This window comes from Nelumbo lutea, chromosome 1 (genome assembly GCF_056320005.1).
Source record: "Nelumbo lutea isolate HS-2025 chromosome 1, American lotus-T2T, whole genome shotgun sequence".
Taxonomy (NCBI): Eukaryota; Viridiplantae; Streptophyta; class Magnoliopsida; order Proteales; family Nelumbonaceae; genus Nelumbo; species Nelumbo lutea.
In genome coordinates, this window is record NC_142684.1 from 70,032,532 (window position 1) to 70,054,709 (window position 22,178).

The 22,178-nt window shown below is 34.6% G+C and overlaps 1 protein-coding gene across 1 annotated transcript; it reads left to right on the forward strand.

Moving 5' to 3' along the window:
• Window positions 1–18,981: 18,981 nt before the first annotated feature.
• LOC148875174 (uncharacterized) lies at window positions 18,982–19,395 on the forward strand. Its single transcript, XM_088963804.1, has one exon. It carries the CDS (start codon window positions 18,982–18,984, stop codon window positions 19,393–19,395), a length of 414 nt encoding a protein of 137 aa, XP_088819930.1.
• The last annotated feature ends 2,783 nt before the right edge of the window (window positions 19,396–22,178 follow it).

Genomic DNA, 22,178 nt, shown 5'->3' on the forward strand with positions numbered 1-22,178 from the left:
AAAACGAAGCAGTCAATTTGGTTCCTAAGATACTCTGGGGACTCCACTTGTGTCCTCTGTGGCACTGCACTGAAAATGTAGGCACATCTCTTCTTCGATTGTCTCCTAGCAAGGACATTCTAGTTGTCAGTGCAAATTGGCTTCAACCTAGAAGCCTTCACCCTCTCAAGAACACCAGATTTCCTATTCTAGTGGATGAAAAGGAATCCCGAAAAGAAAAGCCTCTTAGACTTCTTCTTGGCTAGACTGCTAGCCATCTTGAGGGATATATGGGATCACAGAAACGAAGTAACCTTCAAAGGAAAGCCCCTGAACCCCCTTGAAGTCATAAGAAAATTCAACCTGTATGTTCTAAATACAAAAGCTCAAAAATGGTTTCAGTCTCGAATCCAATCTAAATAAAACGAAATACCCACCCACAATCTACCCCGCATCTCACTCCATTGCTATAGTTGATGGATCTTGGAATTCAACAACAAATTCAACCTCCATAGGTTTATATATATAGTATCTTACACACACAATGTTTGCTTTGCAGAAGGACAACAGTGCAATGCCATTAACTCCTCAGTAGCTGAGCTCTGGGCAATCATCAGAGGCCTGAGAAGACTTATCTTGTTGGGTATCAACCATGCCATCATTTTGTTAGATGCGAAAGAGATCCTGCAGAAACTCAAGGAAACCAGAGTAAACACAAGGTGGAATGAACAGTCGCTGATTGAGCATATTAAATTCCTTCTCTCTTTTTTTGTGGATCTTAAAATTATGTATATAAACAGGAACGATGTAAGCCCAGCCCACGGTATAGCTAAAAGGGCCAATGTAAATAAATCTTATATTCTAACCCCTAGACCCCTCCCCACGAGACACAGCGCATACATCAACACGAGGGGTCTTCTTTTGTATCCTTAGCTTCTTTCTGTGCAATGGATCTCTTTCCTTACCAAAAAAACAAAATGGTGATGTTATTGTGTGAACTCTTTGAGAAGTGAGATAAATCTCTCTAAAATAAGGAATGTCAAGTGCAGCGTTAGTCATATAATCATTTTTATCATTGGGTCACGGGTTAAATGGTCCAACTGTTGGATACTCGGATTTGATCATTTGGTCTGCTCAATCAAAAAATTCAGGAAAAAACCATTCTCTATCAATGATCTGGTGGTTGATCCACTGGCTGAACTGCTTAATCATTTGACCCGGTTAGTAAGATATTGATTCTTTCTAATTGTTTTTTAGTCATGCCCTAATTTTTCTCTCTTTTTTGTTTCTTCCAAAGTATTTTCTGTTTTCAAATTTTTATTATATAATTTATTTATAACTTAAGAAAATCATGGACTGAACTGTTTAACCCATCGGTCAAATTGACTGCAACCCAGAATGAAGAGCCGGTTACGTTTTCAGTTTGGTTTCTATGGGAGATTCAGACAGACCACAGACGACAAAATAAATTCAAGAGAATGAACTCTTCTCTGAATTTATGTAACGTAGTCTTCTGTTATTTTTACATAGTCATCCTTTTGGCCCAATTTAAGAGTATAATTAATTGAAAATATGTACAGATTTTATACACAATTAAAAAAGGTTCAACCATGATATCGGAAATATATGATATCCAAAAAAAAATTGTGATCAATCAACCTGTATATTAACATGTTAACCAATCAGGTGAAATTTATTAAAATTCATGGAATGGTTTTGATTGGTCAAAAATTCTTCTGGTATCACATATTTCTAACAATCTAGTCCAGGGTTAACCCGTAGTTCGAAAATCCAGGCCCAATCCATGCAAAAATTTAGGTTGGGCTCATGTTAGACCTATCAAGGTTGCACCCCTACCGAAAAGACATGAAACTAGAAGAGTTTTGACTAATCAAAACCCCCATGTTAAATATCTCCTGATTGGTTTCCACTTTTATGATACTGGTTCATTGGTTAAAAGTTTTTCCAATATCATTTCGTTCCTGTATCATAGTCAAACCCTAAACCCTAGCTAACCTGATCATTATCTAGTTAATTTGGATAAAATTTCGTCTTTTCATTATGTTTGCATGTGTAGGTCGTCCATTCCTTTGATGTCACTGATAAATTCTTTTACTTATTCGTTTGAAGGTCTAATTGGTTTCATTGCTGATCCAACAATTGTGACAATTACTGTCACATTTCATCCCATCGTTGATTCTCAACTCTTGAATTACATTTTTAAGGTGCTTTATTTGATGATTGAGTTTTTTAGTTTGTTGAAGTTGGTCTCATTTGGATGTTCCTTATGTGTGTTCATTTCATACATAAACAATGTCGCTGGGGATTATCTTTAATGTTCTCTTGTTTGTTCGACTATTCTATTAATTAATGTTTTAAAAAATGATCTGGAAGCGGAACCATTCTAACCATCGATTTCTGGGTTGACGGTCGACTGTCTGGTTTAAATGGATGGCTTGTTCGGATAAAAAAAAATTAAAATAAAAACAGCTAAAAACCATTGAAAGAGTCGAACAGGTTGACGGTTCGACTGTTCGGATTAACGGATTATTGACCAATTCAACAGTTTTTGATCAGAGACCGAATTTAGGGTAAAATGGAACCGTTTGCCTGGACGGTTCTCGGGCCGAATGGTCCGACCATCCAGGTCAACAGCGGTTTAAAAATATTGCTACTAATCGTCTCTGGTCTAAATGCTTGATATTGATCTTGGATTGAATGAGTTCTGATTCATGACCAGCATTTGATAGAAGAAATTGCTTAAATATGCAGTTATGTAAAGCATTTCTTCATGGTTTTATTGATACATTTTATATTACTATTTGCTATTGGTGTCATATTGCAAATTCTATGGGTAAAGTAACGAAAGGTATTGGAGAAGCAATATTTAGTTGAGACTTTCTTAAATTTTACAAAATTGTGAATAGGGAAGAACGAATTCTAGTATATAAGGGAAGTACATATACAAAGAAGAAACTTAATAAAAACTAATAGATAAAAAAAATATAAGCAAATGAGAGATTACAAATGCATACAATGGCAGTGAAAACTAACAAAAAATTTAGAATAAAAAAATATAATCATTAATTATATTAAACTTATAAGCTATGAAAGAAGATTGAAGAACCGGTTTCATAAAATAAATAGATTATACATACAAGAATGTACTTAATGAATAACTAAGAAAAAATGTGGAACCAATACAAAGATTAAAAACTTACACAAAGCAAGACATAATAATAATAAAAAAAAATGAAACAGGAGAGGTGAGGATACCACATAGCTCACATGAATCTAGATTGGACCCAAATTAATGTTAAAATTCAAATTTGCCCATCTCATACATAGGGCCAGGGGTGAACAAATCCTCTTCTATAAAAGTCTAAAGAAACCATTGCTCATTTTCATGGTTACCAGGTTTCTCTCTCTCTCTCTCTTTTTTTTTAAATTTAATTTAATGTAAATTTATTTTATGAATGGTTCTAATTCAATAATAAAATACAGTAAGAAATAACACGTATAAATGATGGTTGAGTCAGAATTTAGAATTGAGAGTTCAAGCTTGAGAGCTCTTTGTCTTGTGTCATTAATTATTCTGTGTGTGTTTAATAATTTATTAATTAAAAAAAATAATTTTAATCGGATAATCCGAAGATCTAACTTACTGATAAGATTTGAATTCAAATCGAGGCTTATAAGATTTAATTGGATCTTTGGATCGAATCGAATTTGATATGAACAATGTCGGATTGGATTCAAATTACCCTGATTCAAATCTGGTCTGATCCATTTGCATCCCTACTTATGAATATGCAGCAACAACAACATCTGTCAGTTGTTGTCTTTTATTTATATTATCATGAGATACACGAGATTTGTTAAAGGGAAAGTGAAGCAACATAAACTAGTAGCTATTATAATATAAAATATTATGTATGTTGGGAAAGAGCCCTATGGCATTAATAATTAATTCGGTGTGATGATGGGCCACGTTAGGTGGGCATGGGCCTGCTACAAAGCTTTATTAGTGTAATTATTTTAAAAATTTTAAATTAATAAAAATTAGTTTTAAAGTTAATAAAATTTTCATAGCAAAAATAATATTATAAGATTGGTATTTTTATTAGTTTTAAACTAATTTTATTTATAATATTAGTAATTTAATTGGATTTTCAATTAATAAAAAAGTATTATTATTATTATTATTTTATTAACAATTCCGAATTAATTTTATAATGTTTAAATATTACCTAAATGGATTAAATTATAACTTTTATAATTTTATTAGTGATAACAATTAATAGTTATGCTATCTAATTAAGTTAATTAGGATTGTTTAACCACATAAATAGATTAGCTAATTAAATAGGTAACCTAAAGCACGAGCTTATTAATTAATTGGGTTAGGCCTGGGTTTGGGTCTTAGTTTTTTTTTCGAGATGGGCTTGAGATTTAGGGCTGCGAAGTTGAGCTTGGCCAGAAAACTTCTATTACAATATTTTCACCTTTTACAGTGTCTTTTGTCATATCAATGTAATATCCATTTTTAATTTTCCCTACTTAATCCCTACAGTTCGAAGATGATCATGTGCTTTTTTTTTACTATTGCCATTTCTACTTGCAATGTTTTAAATTGGTCAATACAACAATTTCGGACCATTGCTGTTTCTTGAATAAAATATCAAATTTGGTGTTTTTACCATAAGTGCCAATACCTAATCTATTTTCACCCCCTTTGATTATTCTTAATTTTTATATTTTCCCTGAACTTTTATACGTTGGTACGGAGCCTTCGATTAAAAATTAAGTAAAATATCATTTGTTTTTCTGCAATGTTAAAAAATGAATGTTGTAGGAGCATGTTTTATTTACATTTGATGAAACCATTTGAGTTTTTATCTATTCCCAATTCAAACAGTATTTGCAGAAGAAACTCTTGATCTATTAGAGTTCTTGAGACATTTGATGCCTTATACGTCATACTTAAAAATTTAAACAGAGTATTTACCTGATATGTTGACATTTATAAGAAAAATGTTGAATTCTCCTCAGTGGTGGCTTGCCTGTCCAGATGGTCCTTGAAGAGGACAGAAAGTCGTTGAATGGGAGTCGTCCAAGGCTTTCAAGAGGTGGAAATTAATTAAATGATGTATGGTTATTCTTGTAAATGAAAACTAGCAGGGACCTGTGCGATGTACGAATTTATTAAACAAAAGCTAAATAATAGAAATGATTATTTATTAAAATATTCCTTATAGTTTCATAAATTTATTAAAATCTACCCTATAGTTAAAATTTTATTAAAATGTCACTTATAATTTGCAATGGATTTAAGCAATCTTTCATTAGATGACAGTGGAAAATAACAGTGTTGACCCTAATGTTCATTTAACTCCCCTACACTTACTAGATTTTCTCAAACTTAGCCATATAACATACCTATTTCTGTCAAGTCTCTCTTTATAAGACTATGTTTGGTTTGAAGAAAAAGATAAGAAAAGGATGGGAAAGGTAAGACTATACGTTTCCCTACTTTTTCTTTCAAACCAAATACAACCTTAATGACCATGATAGAAGTGACACATTGTTTACCGTGTTCACTTCTTTAATGAGAAAGCTGATCCTTATCAATCTATCCTTTGAATTGGTTTTCCCAATACAAAATGCCCCATTTGAGTGCCATTATAAAAGAAATTAATCAACCACAATCTTGGAGAAATATGTAATTCGTGCATGAAGTAGTGGAAGTGACTGAATTTTTAGCTGGTTTTATTCATCTCTCCATTAAAGATTCAAAATTAAGATATTTATTATCAGCCTATACAAAGGCACTATTGCAGTATAATAAGCCACTAATGGCCCTGAATTTATAATTTTAGGTTGTGATTGCTATCATTTTTGTTTTTATTTCAACATTTTGGGTTTTGTTTTCTCTAATCACATTTCTCTCTCTATATAGTCACATGGTATCACTAATTGGCGGGCTGGCCCCCACATTGAGTCAGTGCTTGAACTATTGGCCATGTCATTGTTACCACTTTCTTTTTAGGCAGATACTTTTGCCACAGTTGAGTTTATTATTAAAAGAGATTATCCACCATAGTTATCCATGGTGCTTCTCCTGTACAAAAGTTATAACCGGATTCCATATTATTGATTTTTTCACATACATTTGGTTGTGCTAGGGCTTTATACCCAATGTAAATTCAAGCGGACTCTATGGTGACTTATCATGATGTGATAAAGGTAATTGGTTCAAAATGGATTTTCAAAATTAAAAGAAAAAACAAATGGGTTGTTGAAGCACTATAAAACATATATAATTAAACTCTCAAGGGTTCAACCAACTTTTAGGAATAATTAGTTTATCAATACATTTAAGCCCCGTTTGGTTTATGGGAATTGGAGTCTTGAATTGGAATTGGAATGAGCTATTCCGATTCTAGCTGTTTGGTTGGGCGGAAATGACATTCCCCCATTTGAGGGAATGACCATTCTCTGCCACTCTCTTGGGAATGAAATCTCATTCTTGCTGATTGCAATTCTCATTTTTCATTCCTGTCTAAACCAAACAAACTATGGGAATAGATCATTCCCATTCCGAAAGATTTTGATTTCAATTTCAATTCTAATTACAACTGCAAAGACCCTTAATTTGATTGTTAAACTAGTCACTATACTTATAGTTAACTTTACTATCTTTTATTATTGGCCAACAAGGTAGTTTGATATAAATAATACTTTTGAATTTAACTTTTATGGCCGGATTGGCTTCCCACAAAGCACACCCCAACATGCCCTAAAGGCTTAATTTGGGAAGAGTGCAAATTACAAATTTCTACAATGTAAGACCTTAAACCTTCATGTAATATTTCTAAACCTTATATTTGCTTATGTATTTACAATTTTACACTCTTAACAAATTAAACTATAGGCACGGACTCCAATGTGAAGCTGTGAGGAGTTTGGAGCCATAGGATGTCCTCTAAGGAGATTGGAGCCAATGAGATCTAGGGGATTTTGTCAGGCCCTAGAGCCTGGTTTGTTTGTTTCAGCTTCTATTCACTTGCCACGCGCTTTACTGGATCCAAATGTGATCCATCACTGTTCAATCTCGAAACATGGGATTTTCTTCTCTAATCTTTTCAGTGACATGCAAATTTGCATTGCATTGCAAACAAATTTGCCTTTTCTTCTAATGATCAAAATCTGAACCCAATCTAGTTAAAGATAACTTAAATTCAGTTCATCATTTATAATTGGGTCAACTATATCAAGTATGGGTTCACCCCTGTCCGATCTGGTATGATCCATTTTGATTTAATTTAAACTAGCAGAGGGGCTGGAATTGCAATATTGCTATTTGCTACATTAAATAAGACAATGGTTTTTTTTTAATAAGAAACGTGCAATTATAAATACCAAAGTATTGAAACTCATATAAAGACTTAAAAGAGATCATCATGTATTTGTTTTTTAAATATTGTTTCAGCAAAGCATATCATATAAAAGAATTAATACGATCATGCAATGATAATTCTGTGTTCTACTTCATAACTGTCCTTTGTTTTACATTGAGAACTCCTAGTTGACACATACAGTAGAACCGTTTGGCCTTAGAATCGTCCAAGCAATCGGTTCCGTTTTACCCCAAACCTGGTCCCTTGCCAAAAATCGTCGAATCAGTCAACGACCTATTGACCTGGGCGATCAGCCCCTTGTTCAATGAGTTTTGGCCATTTTTTATTTTTACTTTTTTTTTTTTTTAAATTTTTGTTGTCAAAACAGACTATCCATTCGAATTGGACGGTCGAACCGTCGACCAGGAAACTGGTGGCCAAAATGGTTCTGTTTTCGAGTCGTTTTTCTAGATGTCAATAATTAGACGAAATAACTTGGTAGTCATAGTCATGGGAAGGGTGGACATTGCAAGGGATTCCAAAACTTTGAAAGATAAATTCAAAGTGACCTTAAACACACAAAAAAATGGCGATAAACCCACCAAACTAGAAAACCCAAAGAAAAAAAAATCAGAAAATTGAGTTCAAAGTTCCACTTTGAAACGAAGCTAAACATACATGCAATCAAAGAAAGAGACAAAGTAGATTGTCTTGTAAGAAAAAAAATTTGCACAAGAAAACCCAAAGAAAAAACAAAAGGGAAGAAATAAAATGGTGGTAAACCCTAGACCATTTTGGAGGATATTGAAGAAGAATACCAAACACAAAAAAAAAAAAAAACAAAAAATGAAAAAAAAGGAACAGACCACCCACGCTCGAATAAAACCAACAGTAGGAGAAACCTTTGAATAGTGAAAATCCAAAAGCACAGAAGACCATGATTTTCAAACCGTCGTTGACTCAGACGGATGGACATTTTGGCTCGGGAACCGTCTAGGCAACCGGTTTCGTTTTACCCCAATCCCGATCCCTGGCAAAAAATCATTGAATCGATCAATGATCCATTGACTTAGGCGATCAAACTGTCAATCCATTGATCCATTCAATGGTTTTTGGCCATTTTTTATTTTTTTAAATTTTGTTGTTAGAACGACCATTCGTCCGTAATTTTGTTGTCAGAACAGGTTGTCTGTCAAACCAGATGACCGAGCTACCATTTTTTTTTATTTTTTAATTGGTAACCGTCCAAGCAACTGGTTTTGTTTTATCCCAATCCCGGTCTCTGGCCAAAAACTGTTGAATCAGTCAACGACCCATTGACCTGAGCGGTTGAACCGTCAACCCATTCAATGGTTTTTGGTCATTTTGATTTTTTTTTTTAATTTTTGTTGTTTGAATGGGCCGTCCGTTGAACCAGACGATCGAACTGCCATTTTTTATTTATTTATTTTTTAATTGGGAACCATCCAGGCAAGCGGTTCCGTTTTACCCCAATCCCGGTCTCTGGCCAAAAATTATTGAATTAGTCAATGACCCATTGCCCCAAGTGGTCAAACTGTCGACCCATTCAATGGTTTTTGGCCATTTTTTATTATTATTTTTTTTAATTTTTGTTGCTAGAACGGGTCAACCGTCCGTTCGAACCGGATGGCTGAATCATCGACCGCAAAAACCAATGGCCAGAATGGTTCTGTTTTTGGGTCATATGAGTCACGCACTCGAATGACATAACACGTATGATACTACTTAATAGACCTCACACACTCAATTTTTTCACTGTAATTTTTGTTGTCAGAACGGGTTATCCATTCGAATCAGACGGTCAAATCATCGACTCGAAAATCGATGAATAGAATGATTTTATAATTTTTTGCTTATAATTTTTATTGTAAGAACCAACTATTCATTCGAACCACTGACCTCTAAAGGGCTGCGATTTGGCAAAAGAACCACCCCTATCCCTTTCTATTATATATATATATATATAATATTCTAACAATAATTATTCCTTTCTGTTAAAGAATGATCAAGATACAGCGTTTTCATTACCCAGTCAAATTTATAATCATTCTATGGTTCTTCTGTTATACATTAATACAGAAGAACCGTACAATGATAGAACTTATGTTATAAATTAATACAGAAGAATCTGTTATGTAAAAAATTCCTCAAAAAAGTATCAATTAATCGTTGCAAGAATCATTCTAACTTCTATAAAAGTAAAATAGAAGAATCTGTTATGTCCATACTAGTCTCTTGGGATTGAAAATTGAATTCTTTGTGTTGGATTATGAAACTTTTGATTGTTTAATTAATGGTGAGATGCTTGTGGGTTCATTTCATCCGGTCCAATTGTGCTATTTTTTGATGGACAAACACCCACACCACATAATCCAACTGTGCTTATTGAATGAAGAAGGTGTTTCCGTCTATGTTGTTTTTGTATTTGCATCTGCATTTTATCATTAAACGTTGAGAAATGATTAGGGCACATCCGATTTCAGAATCCGTACGCGGCTGCCCTATTCATTTTCTTACGAGAGAGTGCGGTTGCATCGTTAATTCTTGTTCGGTTTTATCTGAGGTTTAAAGTATTGAAAGCACAAGGTATATTGAAAAGACAATTTTAAGAAATATATCCGGATATGTTTTAGATATGCATGTATACGGACGAAACATCAAGATATGTATAAATATGATAGGAAATTCAAATAAATCATAAAAAATATATTAGTAACAATACTTGCAAGTTTTATATGATTGTAAATAAGTCATTTAAATGTAAAAAACCATAATTTAATGTTTATATAAAATGTGACATATCAAGATATAATTAATAACCGTTGAAAAATGATGGAATAAAGAAAATTGAAAAAAGCAAAAAAGAAAAAAAGAACTAAAATGTGAATGTATGTACATCAATTTTCAAATAACCAATATAATTTATCTTAGTATATAAATGTTAATAATTAATTTCAGCATTTAGTAATAAGCATTACTAAAAAGATAAAATGTACTTAAAACTAAAAATGTATATAATTGTAACAAACAAATTAGAGTGACTTAGTAGTGATGTTATGTGCAGTAAAATTTAGTGATCAAGGTTCAAGTTTTGCTATTGTTAACATTTGTAGTTTTTATACTAACAAAACGAAATTAATAAGAGAGAGGATCATTAATTAATCGAATTAAGGAGAGAATTGGAATTAGGCGCTAAAAATTGAAATTTGAATTGAAATTTGCTTTAAATATAGGACTAATTAATGAAGGAGAAGTTAAACATAAATATAGGAGTAAGAAACTACATTAATGAGAGGGATTCAATATTAAATATAAATTAACCAAATTAATGGAAGAAGGGGAACTGAAATGATTTGGTTTGTATCAACCTATTTCGGGCTCGTATTGACCGATACATATCCGAAACAGCCATACAGGCCCATATGGCCGATACATACAAAAAGAAACAAAACAACCCGATGGAGTGAAATAAAGCTCGAAACTTGTGAGTCCTGTTGTTTTGATGGGAAGTAGGTTAAGTGTGTTAGAGAATAAAACTTATTAAGGACCTCAGTTAACAGGTTAAGCTTTGAGACGGTATCAGAGCCACTTTGACCAAGTGATCTAGTGTTTCATTCTCGTCAACCCTATTATAATTAATTAAGTTTCAGCACAAGGTATGGGCAAGCCTGTGCTGTCCACTCTTCAAGCCCAATGGGCTTTTGTGTGAGGAGGCATGCTAGAGAATAAAACCTATTTAAAGACCTTACTTAACAGCTCAAGCTTTTAGGTTGAATGGTTCTTTGGAAAAGAGCACTTTGATCATTTCCTCTGTAGACTCTCTATTCTCTAATCTCTAAGCATTCATTCAATGAGTAACTTACCCATTAGCAATTTTGATTCTTTGAGATCTAAGTAAACAACCTTAGTTATGAGAAGGCCAGATCAGTGCTATAACTCCCTTTAGGCTGTCCACAAGGGATTATAAGTAATGGGCCTCAGATAGCTTCATGCATGGTTGGTCCTTTGTCCAAAACAACATAGCCCCTTCAACCACCCCATGACGATAGACTATGAGGTTGTTTGGTTCTTTAGGCATTTATTTAATAAATGTTTTGTATGGAATTTATCTTGAAAAATGGGAAAAGTGGTTGGTAAATTTGATACTATTTGACAATTAGGTGCCATTAAGTGTCATGGAAATTGAATAGTGAAGAAACACCTTAGTATTGGGGGTAACATTAAAATAAAGCTTTCCCCAAGAGACAAATGTTAAATTAATAAACATTTTATCAAATAACATTTTAGAATAAATGTCTATGTGACAATGAGATAACACCATCTATCTATATATTAAAATGGAATCGTTTGACGTGGCATCTCTTTTTTCTCTCTTTTTTGATTCTTGATTTTCTTTTAATTCCACACAATTCCACTTCATCTTTAAATTTTCATATTTCATCATTAATTATATTCTCTTTTTCATTAACTCCTTTTGATCATCTCTCTTCATTAATCATGGCATTCACTTTCTCTCTCCTCTCAATAACTCCATTAAATTGCTTAAAATTCATTGAATATTTCTTCTTTTATTCTGATTTTTTTCTTTTTTTTTTGTTTGGAAAAATGGATAATAAACCAAACAACTTTGCTTAGAGATGATCATTTTAACCTGGCGGGGGTCGAATTCATTATTTGACACCCTTAAAACTTGGTGTTAGACTCTCTACTGTTTATCTTATTGACATGGTACTAGAGCATGTTCTCTGTACTAGCTCTCAACATTTGATTTCTACTCAAGATTGAAGGTTACCCTCGAGTTCCCACATTTGGTTTAAAGTTCATATGGACTAATTTGATTAGTCAACATCATACTTTGTTATGTTTTTTACTTTTGCACCAACAACTTTAGGATTTTCCTTGGTTCTCTTGCTTGAAGCATTGCATAAAGCTTTGGATTTGGTGTCACCTAGAGGTGTTGTACTGATATCTCCTTGCTTGGTCTAGTTTGAATAAGTTTGGAAAGGGTTTTGAATCCTTCTTTTGGTTTTTCTTCTAGAAAAGAATGCCTACTAGGCAGGGTTTTCTTTGATTTCTCTTGATTGGTTGCTTGGTTCATCTTGAAACTCTAGAGTTGGTGTTGCCTTGACCTACTCTAGATACTATTTGGTTTGGTTGAGGATTGCAATATGTCTTAGTAGGGTTTTGGTCCCTTCTTTAAATCAATAGAATTATAATCTCTCTTTTTTGGATTGTTAACTTTGAATACTTAGCTAGTTGGACTTGTTTCCTAAGAAATTCTTCTTCTTAGTATGTTGGAAGATCTCAAATATATTTCACTTGAATATCAGTTATTATTTGTCCAATTATGAGTTCAACTTTAATACTGGTATAGTTTTTTTATGTAAATTGTTTGATAAAATGGCTAAAAAAGTAGATGCCATTTAGGTGAAGTTTAGCAGAACTAACAACAATATGTGAAAGTTCCACTTTGATTTTTTTTGGTTGAGGGAAAAGGTTTAGAGGGCTATTTGAATGGTAAAGTCACTAAACCAGAAGAAATTGATGTGAAAGCATTTTAGTAATGGAGACTTGATAATGCAAAGTTGGTTTCTTGGTTTCTGAGTTCTATAGAGACCCATATTGTTGTTCTTATGAGAAATGATGACTGCATATGACATCTATGTATATTTGGAGAAGGTTTTCCATCAATCAAGCATGTCAAAGCAATATAAAATTGAATATGAGATGTTTGCTTATTGTAAATAGAAAAATACAGGAATACTATTCTAGGTTTCAGGACTTATGGGATGAATATGAGTTAGTCCATATTGACCCCTCGGATTCTATTGAATGTGTCAAATACCTTTAAAAACACTTTGACAAGTGAAAGGTAAATTAGTTTTTGATGAGACTCAGATCTGAGTATGAAATGATTAGGTCTAATATCTTGACTGAAAGACAGACTTTGAGTAGCAAAAGGTAAATCAGTTTCAGAGAAAGAACCAATGCTGTGCTTGCCAAGTGATTGAGAGACAGACTTCTGATGTCACTCCTACTAAGTTTGATTCTTTTGCTAATGGTGAATCATTTTCTTTTATGGATAAAGAGGAAATTCAACAACTGGTATCTTCTACTATCTCTTATGTGTTCTTTGCTAGTGGCTTATTTGGTGAGTTTTCTAGTTTTTGTACTTCTTCATATCTTATTTGGACTATTGATTCTAGAGTTACTAATTATATGGCTAGAGCCTACTCTGAACCCTCAAATAACAACACTGAAACCCATCACAAAAATATTGTTACTACCAATGGTGAAAAATTGGGCATCATTGGTAATAATGATTTGTCCTTTAGATTTTCTCCCTTTTCTTCCATTTCCCTTACCAAGACTTTCCTTGTCCCAAATCTCACTACAAACTTTATTTCAGTTGGACAACTTGTTAATGAAAATCATATTCTTACTTTTTCTTTTGATGGTTACTTGATTTAAGACTAGTGCACTGGGAAGGTGAATAGGCTAGGCCGACTGTTTGTATTATAGTTTGAGAAGCCTCTCACAACTAAGTCTTCTACTTATTTTAGCTCATTATCTAATTCCTTTTTTTGGTCAAAGAAACATGGGACTTATGGTATAAGCATTTGGGTCATCCACATTTAGAAAAATTAAAGTTTTTGTTTGATTCTAATTTTATAAGAAAGAAAATTTCATCTTTGTAAATATTTGATACTTCACGTGTTTCTTGTTGTTTAAGTAAGAGTCGTAATTTGCTTTTTTCTCATAAGTCTAAGCATACTACTTTTCGATTTGAAATTATACATATTAATGTTTGGACTTCTTCCATTACTTCTTGGTTGGGATACTATTTTTTATGATTATACTAGTTACATTTGGATTTATTTTCTTTGGCACAAATTTGAAGTCTTTCCAACATTTTAGTTATTTCATGCCATGGCATGAGTTCATTTTTAGTCTTGTATACGTATACTCCACTTAGATTTAGTGGGAGAATACATTGATGGAGACTTCTTATCTTATTTGAAGATTAATGAGAAACAAGTTTAATGAAATTGTCCAGATACTCCCTAGAAAAATGGAGTGTCTAAGCATAAGAACGAATGTCCTTAGTGTTATGAGGACCTTATTATAAGAGTCACATGCTCCCTCTTCCTTTTGGGTGGAGGCAGCTCATACAACAGTGTTCTTGATCAATTAGATTCCTTCTTCTACTCATTTTAATTTCTCTTCTTTTCAGAAGTTGTTTGGTCATCCATCAAACTTTTCTTCTCTTTGTGTTTAGTGGTCTATGTTTTGTGCATCTCCCTTATTGTGAGTGCTCCAAATTATTTGATCCACTATGTGTGCTTTTGTGGGTTATAGTCTTAATCATAAGAGATTTTTATGCTATGATCCATTTGTCCAACATATCTTTATCTCTCATAATATTGTTTTTCTTGAACGTATTTCTTTCTTTATCAGTGTTGCTAAATTACTTGCTCCTCCATTTTCTATCTTGTATGACTTTGGTTCATAAGACACTTCCTCTATGATGGTTGCGAAGGATTTTCTTGTCTTTTATCACAAGTGGTTGTGTGCACTAGACCCTACTCCTACCCCCTTTATTGTCGGTTTAGATCATCCCATTGTTGTGCCTATAAGTGATACTCTTATTTTATATATCCCTCTTGCTTTTGTTGCTCTTTGTCCTTCTACTTACATTTCTAGACCTCCTAGCCGCTATGGTTTCCTTCAAACCATAGTTCATTTTTTGCAGTATTATCTTCTATAAATGTTCCTTGTACCTACTAGCAAGCTAGTAGCAGCTTTCATTGGAAAGTGGCTATGGATGTAGAGATCAATGCCTTAAATGAGAATAACATTTAGGATCTTGTGTCCGCACCCTCAAATGCTTCTATTATTGTGATTTAAACGGGTCTACACCATCAAATTCAAATTTGATGGCACCTTAAACCGATATAAGGCTCGCCTTGTTGCCCAAGGGTATACATAAGAATATGGATTATGAAGAGACATTTGCCCCAATTGTTTAATAGTTCATTTTCTTTTGGCTTTATCAGTTGTACACTCTTGGTATCATTTGGACGTGAAAAATACTTTTCTTTATGGCCAACTCAAGGGCGCAATGTATATGAAATCTCCTCTAGGGTATTGTAGTGATCCCTCTCTTGTTTACAGATTGAAAAATTCTCTCTATGGTTTGAAACATGCTCCTCAACCCTGGATTAAGAAGTTTCATGATGTTGTTGTTGCTGCCGGTTATAGCCAAAGCTATTCTAACTATTCACTATTCATTCGTAGAAGATCTCACGAAGTTTCTTCATGGTCAGCTAAAGGACATAAAACCTCCTCTAGGGTACTATAGTGATCATTCTCTTGTTTACAGATTGAAAAAGTCTCTATGGTCTGAAATAGGCTCCTCAAGCCTAGTTTAAGAAGTTTCGTGATGTTGTTATTGCTACTAGTTGTAGCCAAGGTTCTTCTGACTATTCACTATTCATTTGTAGAAGATCTCAAGGCATCAAAATCCTCCTTTTGCATGTTGTTGGTATATTGTTGACAAAGGATGATGATGAGGGAATTAGAGAACTTAAATCCCTACTTCATAGTTTATTCCATATGAAGGATTTGGGTGTTCTCACCTACTTTCTAGGACTTGAGGTTCAATGAAGTGATTAAGGATATTTCATCTGCTAATAAAAATATGCATATAATCTTATTAAGTTGGTTGATCTTACTAATGACAAGCAAGTTGATACTCCATTGGAATTGAGTGTCAAGTTATCCAAAACAGAGGGTTCATTACTTCCAAATGCCACACTCTATCAACAACTTGTGGTTTCTCTCATTTATCTTATTATGGCTTGTCCTCTCCTCTCCTATGCGGTTCAGGTTGTGAATTAGAATTAGTTTGTTTCTACCCCTTGTAGTCCCATTTAATTATTGTTCATCAGATTATTTGATATGTTTGTGGCACGTTACCTAGTTTGTTCTTTTCCTCTTCTCCTATCCGGTTGTGGGCCTATGCTGATGTTGATTGGGCATGTTGTTCCGACACTAGACACTCTACTATAGGGTGGTACGTCTTCATGGGTGATTCCTTTATTTCCTGGAAATGCAAGAAACAATAAATAGTCTCCAAGTCTTCTACAGAAGTAGAGTATAAAGCTATGCCATCTATCTATAGTGAAATTGTTTGGCTGCAATCCCTCTTTGAAGATCTCGGCTTTATGTTGACAATATCTATGCTATCAAGGTTACCTCGAATTTCATTTTTCATGAGAGGACTAAACATATTGAAGTGGATTGTTACTATATCATAGACATGCTTCTTGTTGTGTCTATTTCTTTTCCTTATGTGGCCTCAAATGTGCAAATTGTTGACATTTTTACTAAGGCCATGGCGAGGGCAAGACATCTATTTCTTGTGGGCAAACTGATGCTTATGACTTTGCATCAGTTTGAGGAGTGTGGAGAGTATTGATGTATTCTAATATTATAGCTTCTGTTGTATTGTATCTTTTCTTACTTTATTTTTTCTCTATCAACCCTATAAAGGCTTTCTTGTAAATTCTTTAAGCCCATACATGCCTACTTGTAAATGTAAATATTCATAATATAATAAAGGCTCTTTGGGGGTGGGCGTCGAACTCATTATTTGACAACCGAAACCTGGTGTTAGACTCTCTACTTTTCATCTTATTGACGGTTCCATGCCATATTAGAAAAATAACCAATTATGAGTGAGTCCCACCAATTGTTGACATTCCAATAATTTAAATGCCAAGAGGCCAAAAGGTATTATCCTCCCATATGTTTGTTATGGGAGAGAGAGAGAGAGAGAGAGAGAGAGAGAGAGAGAGAGAGAGAGAGAAAGAGAGAGAGAGTTCTAAGACCTAGGTAGAGATGGCAATCTGACCCACCCATCTCCCGGTTGGAGTAGGGTTTTTAACTATTGACCAGTTTTGGAGAAACCCAAAATTATGGTGATTGGGGATGGGGTTGTGGGGGTATTTGTCCTCCCCCAGCCCTAACCCTAAACTCACCCCAATTGAAAGACAAAAACATTAGGGGGTGTTCTTTTTTGGGATTTTGAAAATGGGAAAGTTGGTCAATGGGATTTTGGTTCCCATTGACCAAGAATCCCATGTTCATTTTTCAGATATATAAGGGGACTAGGAAAAGTTTATTTTCTCCTAGGGCAAGTAAATTTCCCACTTAGGGGGAAAATTGCTTACACTTGAATAAGACAAAATGCCCCTTTTAATAATGGATTTTTATGGCTAAAATGGTCATTAACTTATTTACCTAGGAAATAAAAGAACATGGGTAAATGCACTAACCCAGGTAAGTGTTTCCCAGGAAAATTTTACTCAGGTAATTGCATTTACCCGGGTAATTAACTTACCAAAAAGTGAACGGGGCCTAGATGAATTTACTAAATAAAGAACTTGGTCGAGTTTGACAATAATTTATCAAAATGGCATAATATACATTATAATATATAATATATTAAGAAACATTGAACCTAAGCTAAAAGGTGGGGGGCAGGGCAATTTAAAAAATCCCCATTCTACATAGGGGCAAGGATGGGGTTAAGATTTATATGGGTGGGGACATGGTGGGATATGTAAATTTGAGGTTCGGATCAACTTAACCCTTGTTCATTTATACTTTTGTACTTTATACTTTAATTTGATGGACTGAATAAATCATTTACATCATGGGTCCCGACCAAGGTTTTTAAAATCGAATTGGATGGGGAATTGTTCTGGGATCTGGTTCTCGGGTCGAACAGTCCGATTGTCTGGTCTGCATGGATGACCCATCCAGACAAAAAAAAAAAAAAAAAAGAATTTAAAAACACAAAAAACAACCAAAAACTTTTCACAGGTTAAACGGTTCGACCGCTTGAGTCAACGATTCACCAACCAAATCAACAATTTTTTTTCCAAAAAATGGTTTTGGGTTAAATGGAACCGGTCAAATGATCGGTTCCCAGGTTTTCCAGTCCAACCGTCCGATTTTAAAACCATTGGTCCCAACTAGTTTACTAAATAAACAAAATGACACCAAACACCATCTTGTCTTTTGGAACTTTGTCAAAAAAAAAAGCTGTGGGTCTCGTTGTTTTCTGAGGCAAAGGCGTGTTAACTCAACTGTCTAAACTTAAACGGCCTTACGGCCTTCTACTTCCTGTGCTCTCACACCGCCGGTACCTTTTAAAGGCCGACAGGATCTTTGACCCATCACTTCTCAGGGATTATGGGCTGGGAGATTCGGTCGGTGCAGAAGAATATACCAAATTAGTTTCTCCCAAGTCACAAGGCAAATAGGCAAATACAACACTCAGGCCCATTGGGTTGTGAATATTATGGGCGGCCTCATTTATTACACCTATTAAGCTCGCTCTTGAGTCTTGACTATCAGATTTGAAAATGTCTCCATGACCAGTCCATATTACACTCTATACATACTTATAAATAGCCACCAAGCCAACTGCACTACAACTCAAAAGACCTAAGAGTTAAAAGGCGCAAAATCCTGTCTCAAGGCGAATTTGTGGAGAAATAGAAAAGAAAAGATGAGCGTAGAAGTGTTGGATAGATCCACCATTGTCAACTTTGTGGAGGACAAAGAGGCCTTCGAAGGCTCGGTTCATGACCGGTTTTCTCGTCTGGACACAGACCATGATGGCCTACTATCATATGCAGAGATGGAGAAGGAGCTTCAGAGTCTGAGGATCTTCGAGACCCACTTCGGAGTTGACGTGAAGACCGACCCTGATGAGCTAGCTTTTGCCTACCGTGCCCTGTTCGGCCAGTTTGATCATGACTCGAGCGGAGCGGTGGACTTGGAGGAATTCAAGGCAGAGACCAAGCAGATGATGCTGGCCATGGCCAACGGATTGGGGTTCTTGCCCGTCCAAATGGCACTGGAGGAGGACAGCTTTCTAAAGAAAGCTGTGGATTGGGAGTTCTCTAAAATCTCTGCCTAATTCTTCTTCTTCTTGAAGTGTTATTCTTCCTCGTTCACTCTTGTGAGTGTTAGATGTTTATCTTCTACTTTTATTGGTGTTGTTTAAGAGAATTAACAAACTGGGGATCGAACACAGATGACAATATGAACGTATGAGAGAGTTCCTTCTGAATTACAGAAGAATTTTGTATTTCTGGTGGAGGCTATTACTGGTTTAAAAAATAGTTAAAATGATTTTTCTCCATATATCTTGTGACAATAACAGAGCAAGAATGTCTTTCTCCCACAATTAATGTAGCAACAGAGTAAGAAAGGGTTTTGGAAAATAGAAGAATGTTAAGATCATGACCATGGTGCATTCTAATAATCTAATTTTTAGGGTGTCCATTGATGTAAAATTGTAAACCGAACCAATTTACAACTACAAATGAAATAGCTACTTTCCATGACCGATATCCACAATTCATCCAGGGTCTTTCTAAGCATTTTCATATAGCCATATAAGATGTTATGCGCAAGGGGGCGTAGTTGGTCAATGAAATTTTGATTTTCATTGATAAAAAATTTCATGTTATTATTTTATATTTATGTGGGGATTATGAAAAGTTTATTTTCTTGGTATCAGTTTGTAGGTGGGTAAAATGTTTTCCCACTTTGAGGAAGAATGTTGTCAAACACTTAAAAAAGATAAAAATGTCCCTTGTAATAATAGATTTTTATAAATAAAATGGTCATTATCTTATTTACATGAAAAATAAAAGAACATAAATAAATAACCTATCCAGAAAAATCTTTTCTAAGAAACAGATACCTGATTAAATCTTTCTTAGGATAAATCTTTCCTAAGAAATAGATACCTGATAAATGCATTTACTCAAATAAATAACTTACCGAAATACGAGCTGGGTAAGTGCATTTATTTAAATAAATAAATTAAGAAAGATTTCTTAGGATAAATCTTTCCTAAAAAACAGATACCTGGGTAAATGCATTTACTCAAATAAATAATTTACCGAAATACGAACTGGGTCTACATCTTTGATAACGTTGTGAATTTGAACTTCATGATTCTAAACCCTCACTCTAAAAGGAAAGAAAAATTGGATGATTTAAAGGTGTAGTAATCATGGTTTACAAATAAAATAGTTGTAAGGATATTAATAGAAAGGAATATAAGTGAATAACCAATATAAATGTGCATATGCAGCTCAAATCCTTTAAAAGTATGGTGTCCAATATCCGAGTTTTGATGCCGAAAAAACTTATAACCAATTAACAGGTATCGTAATTCATAAACGTGGTAATTAATATATTGGTCAAAGCTCTTTCGGTGGTATCATCTACTTGTTGGGTGAAACGGTGCCCGTTTGGAAGAGGCTTTCAATACAGCAGCTTCTCGCTTTGTAAGGTCGGCGCTATTCAGAAAGCTTTGAAATTATGTTCGATGGAAAACCCAACTGCTTTTCTTTAAGCTAGGAAATCCACTTTCTGCTAAAACTAGTTTTAGTAATTTGAAAGGTTGCCTGCTTCAACAGTTTTAAATAGTTTATTCAGAGCGGTTCAAAGCAGCTGAACCAGCTGAGTTGAATCTTCAGCTCAACCCTCTCAAACGAGCTACGGGCCCTAGTTTATAAGAATTACTTCTATTTGATAATTAAAATAGAAATTATATTAAACAGAAACAAAAATAATTTGTTCAGAACAAAAAGGTGCCTTCTCCGGTTTATAAGGGTAAATTATAAAGACTCCCGCAACTATGGATCAATGACAAATACCCCCTGAACTTTTATTTGCACAGAGACCTCATTAATTTTAATCACTTTGCCACAAACTTCAAAAAAGAGTCTCATTCAACTGTTTAAAATTTTTTAAATTCTTAAATTATCATTTTCTTATTTATTTGAATGATTTATGATTCGATTAATTTTCTAAATATAACATTGAAGTCCTCTTGGTTGCTCCAATAGATGGTAGAGGCTTCTTTCTGACGATGATAGAGGCTTCTTTCTAATAAATATAAATTTGTGTGACGATGTGCGATTTGGAAGCTCCTAGCTGGATAATTGCTTGGACGTACTCGCGTGTGAGCTGGATCAAACTGTAAAGCAGGGATCAGGGGGACCGAGGTGGATGACCAGGGGAGGTCGCTCCGATGCTTAAGTCAGTATTCTTGTAGTGGTTGCAAGTTAAAGTTTGAGTGCTAAAGAGCTTAACTATAAGTAATCGCGCATACCTGGACCCTGGAGGGGTTGATGCCCTTATATAGGTGAGCTATCATGGGTCTCGCGAAACGGTTCCAGGATCTACGGTCTGAGTGGATGAGATCTGTTTCCACTTTAGTTGGGGAGTAACGTATCAGTCAATGAAGTTTATTGTCGTCACCCGATCCGGGTGGGGAGAGGACAAGGCCTGTCATTACGCGGCATGATCTCGTGATATTCGGAGTCTGCTGGGAAGCTTTTGGAGTTGATTACATGTCACTTTGGTTCTTGAGCCTTGAACTTATGCCAAGGTGACTCTATGCCAAGGTGAGTTTATGACGAGGTGACTCGATGCTGAGGTGACTCTATGTCGAGGTGGCCGAACATCCAAACTCTGAAAACTGCTGACTAGGCTCCCCTTGTTGAGCTGTCATTCTTCGGGCAGATCGCGTCCACGTGACCTTTACTTACTAGGTCGTGCCAAATTACCCCTCATCAGTTGCCCCCACTCCTCGTGCTAGGGGTTCTGACCCGACGTAAGGAGTTCATGACGAGCCTAGGTGGATTTGGCATAAAGTCTAGGTGATGTGGTGGGTAGATT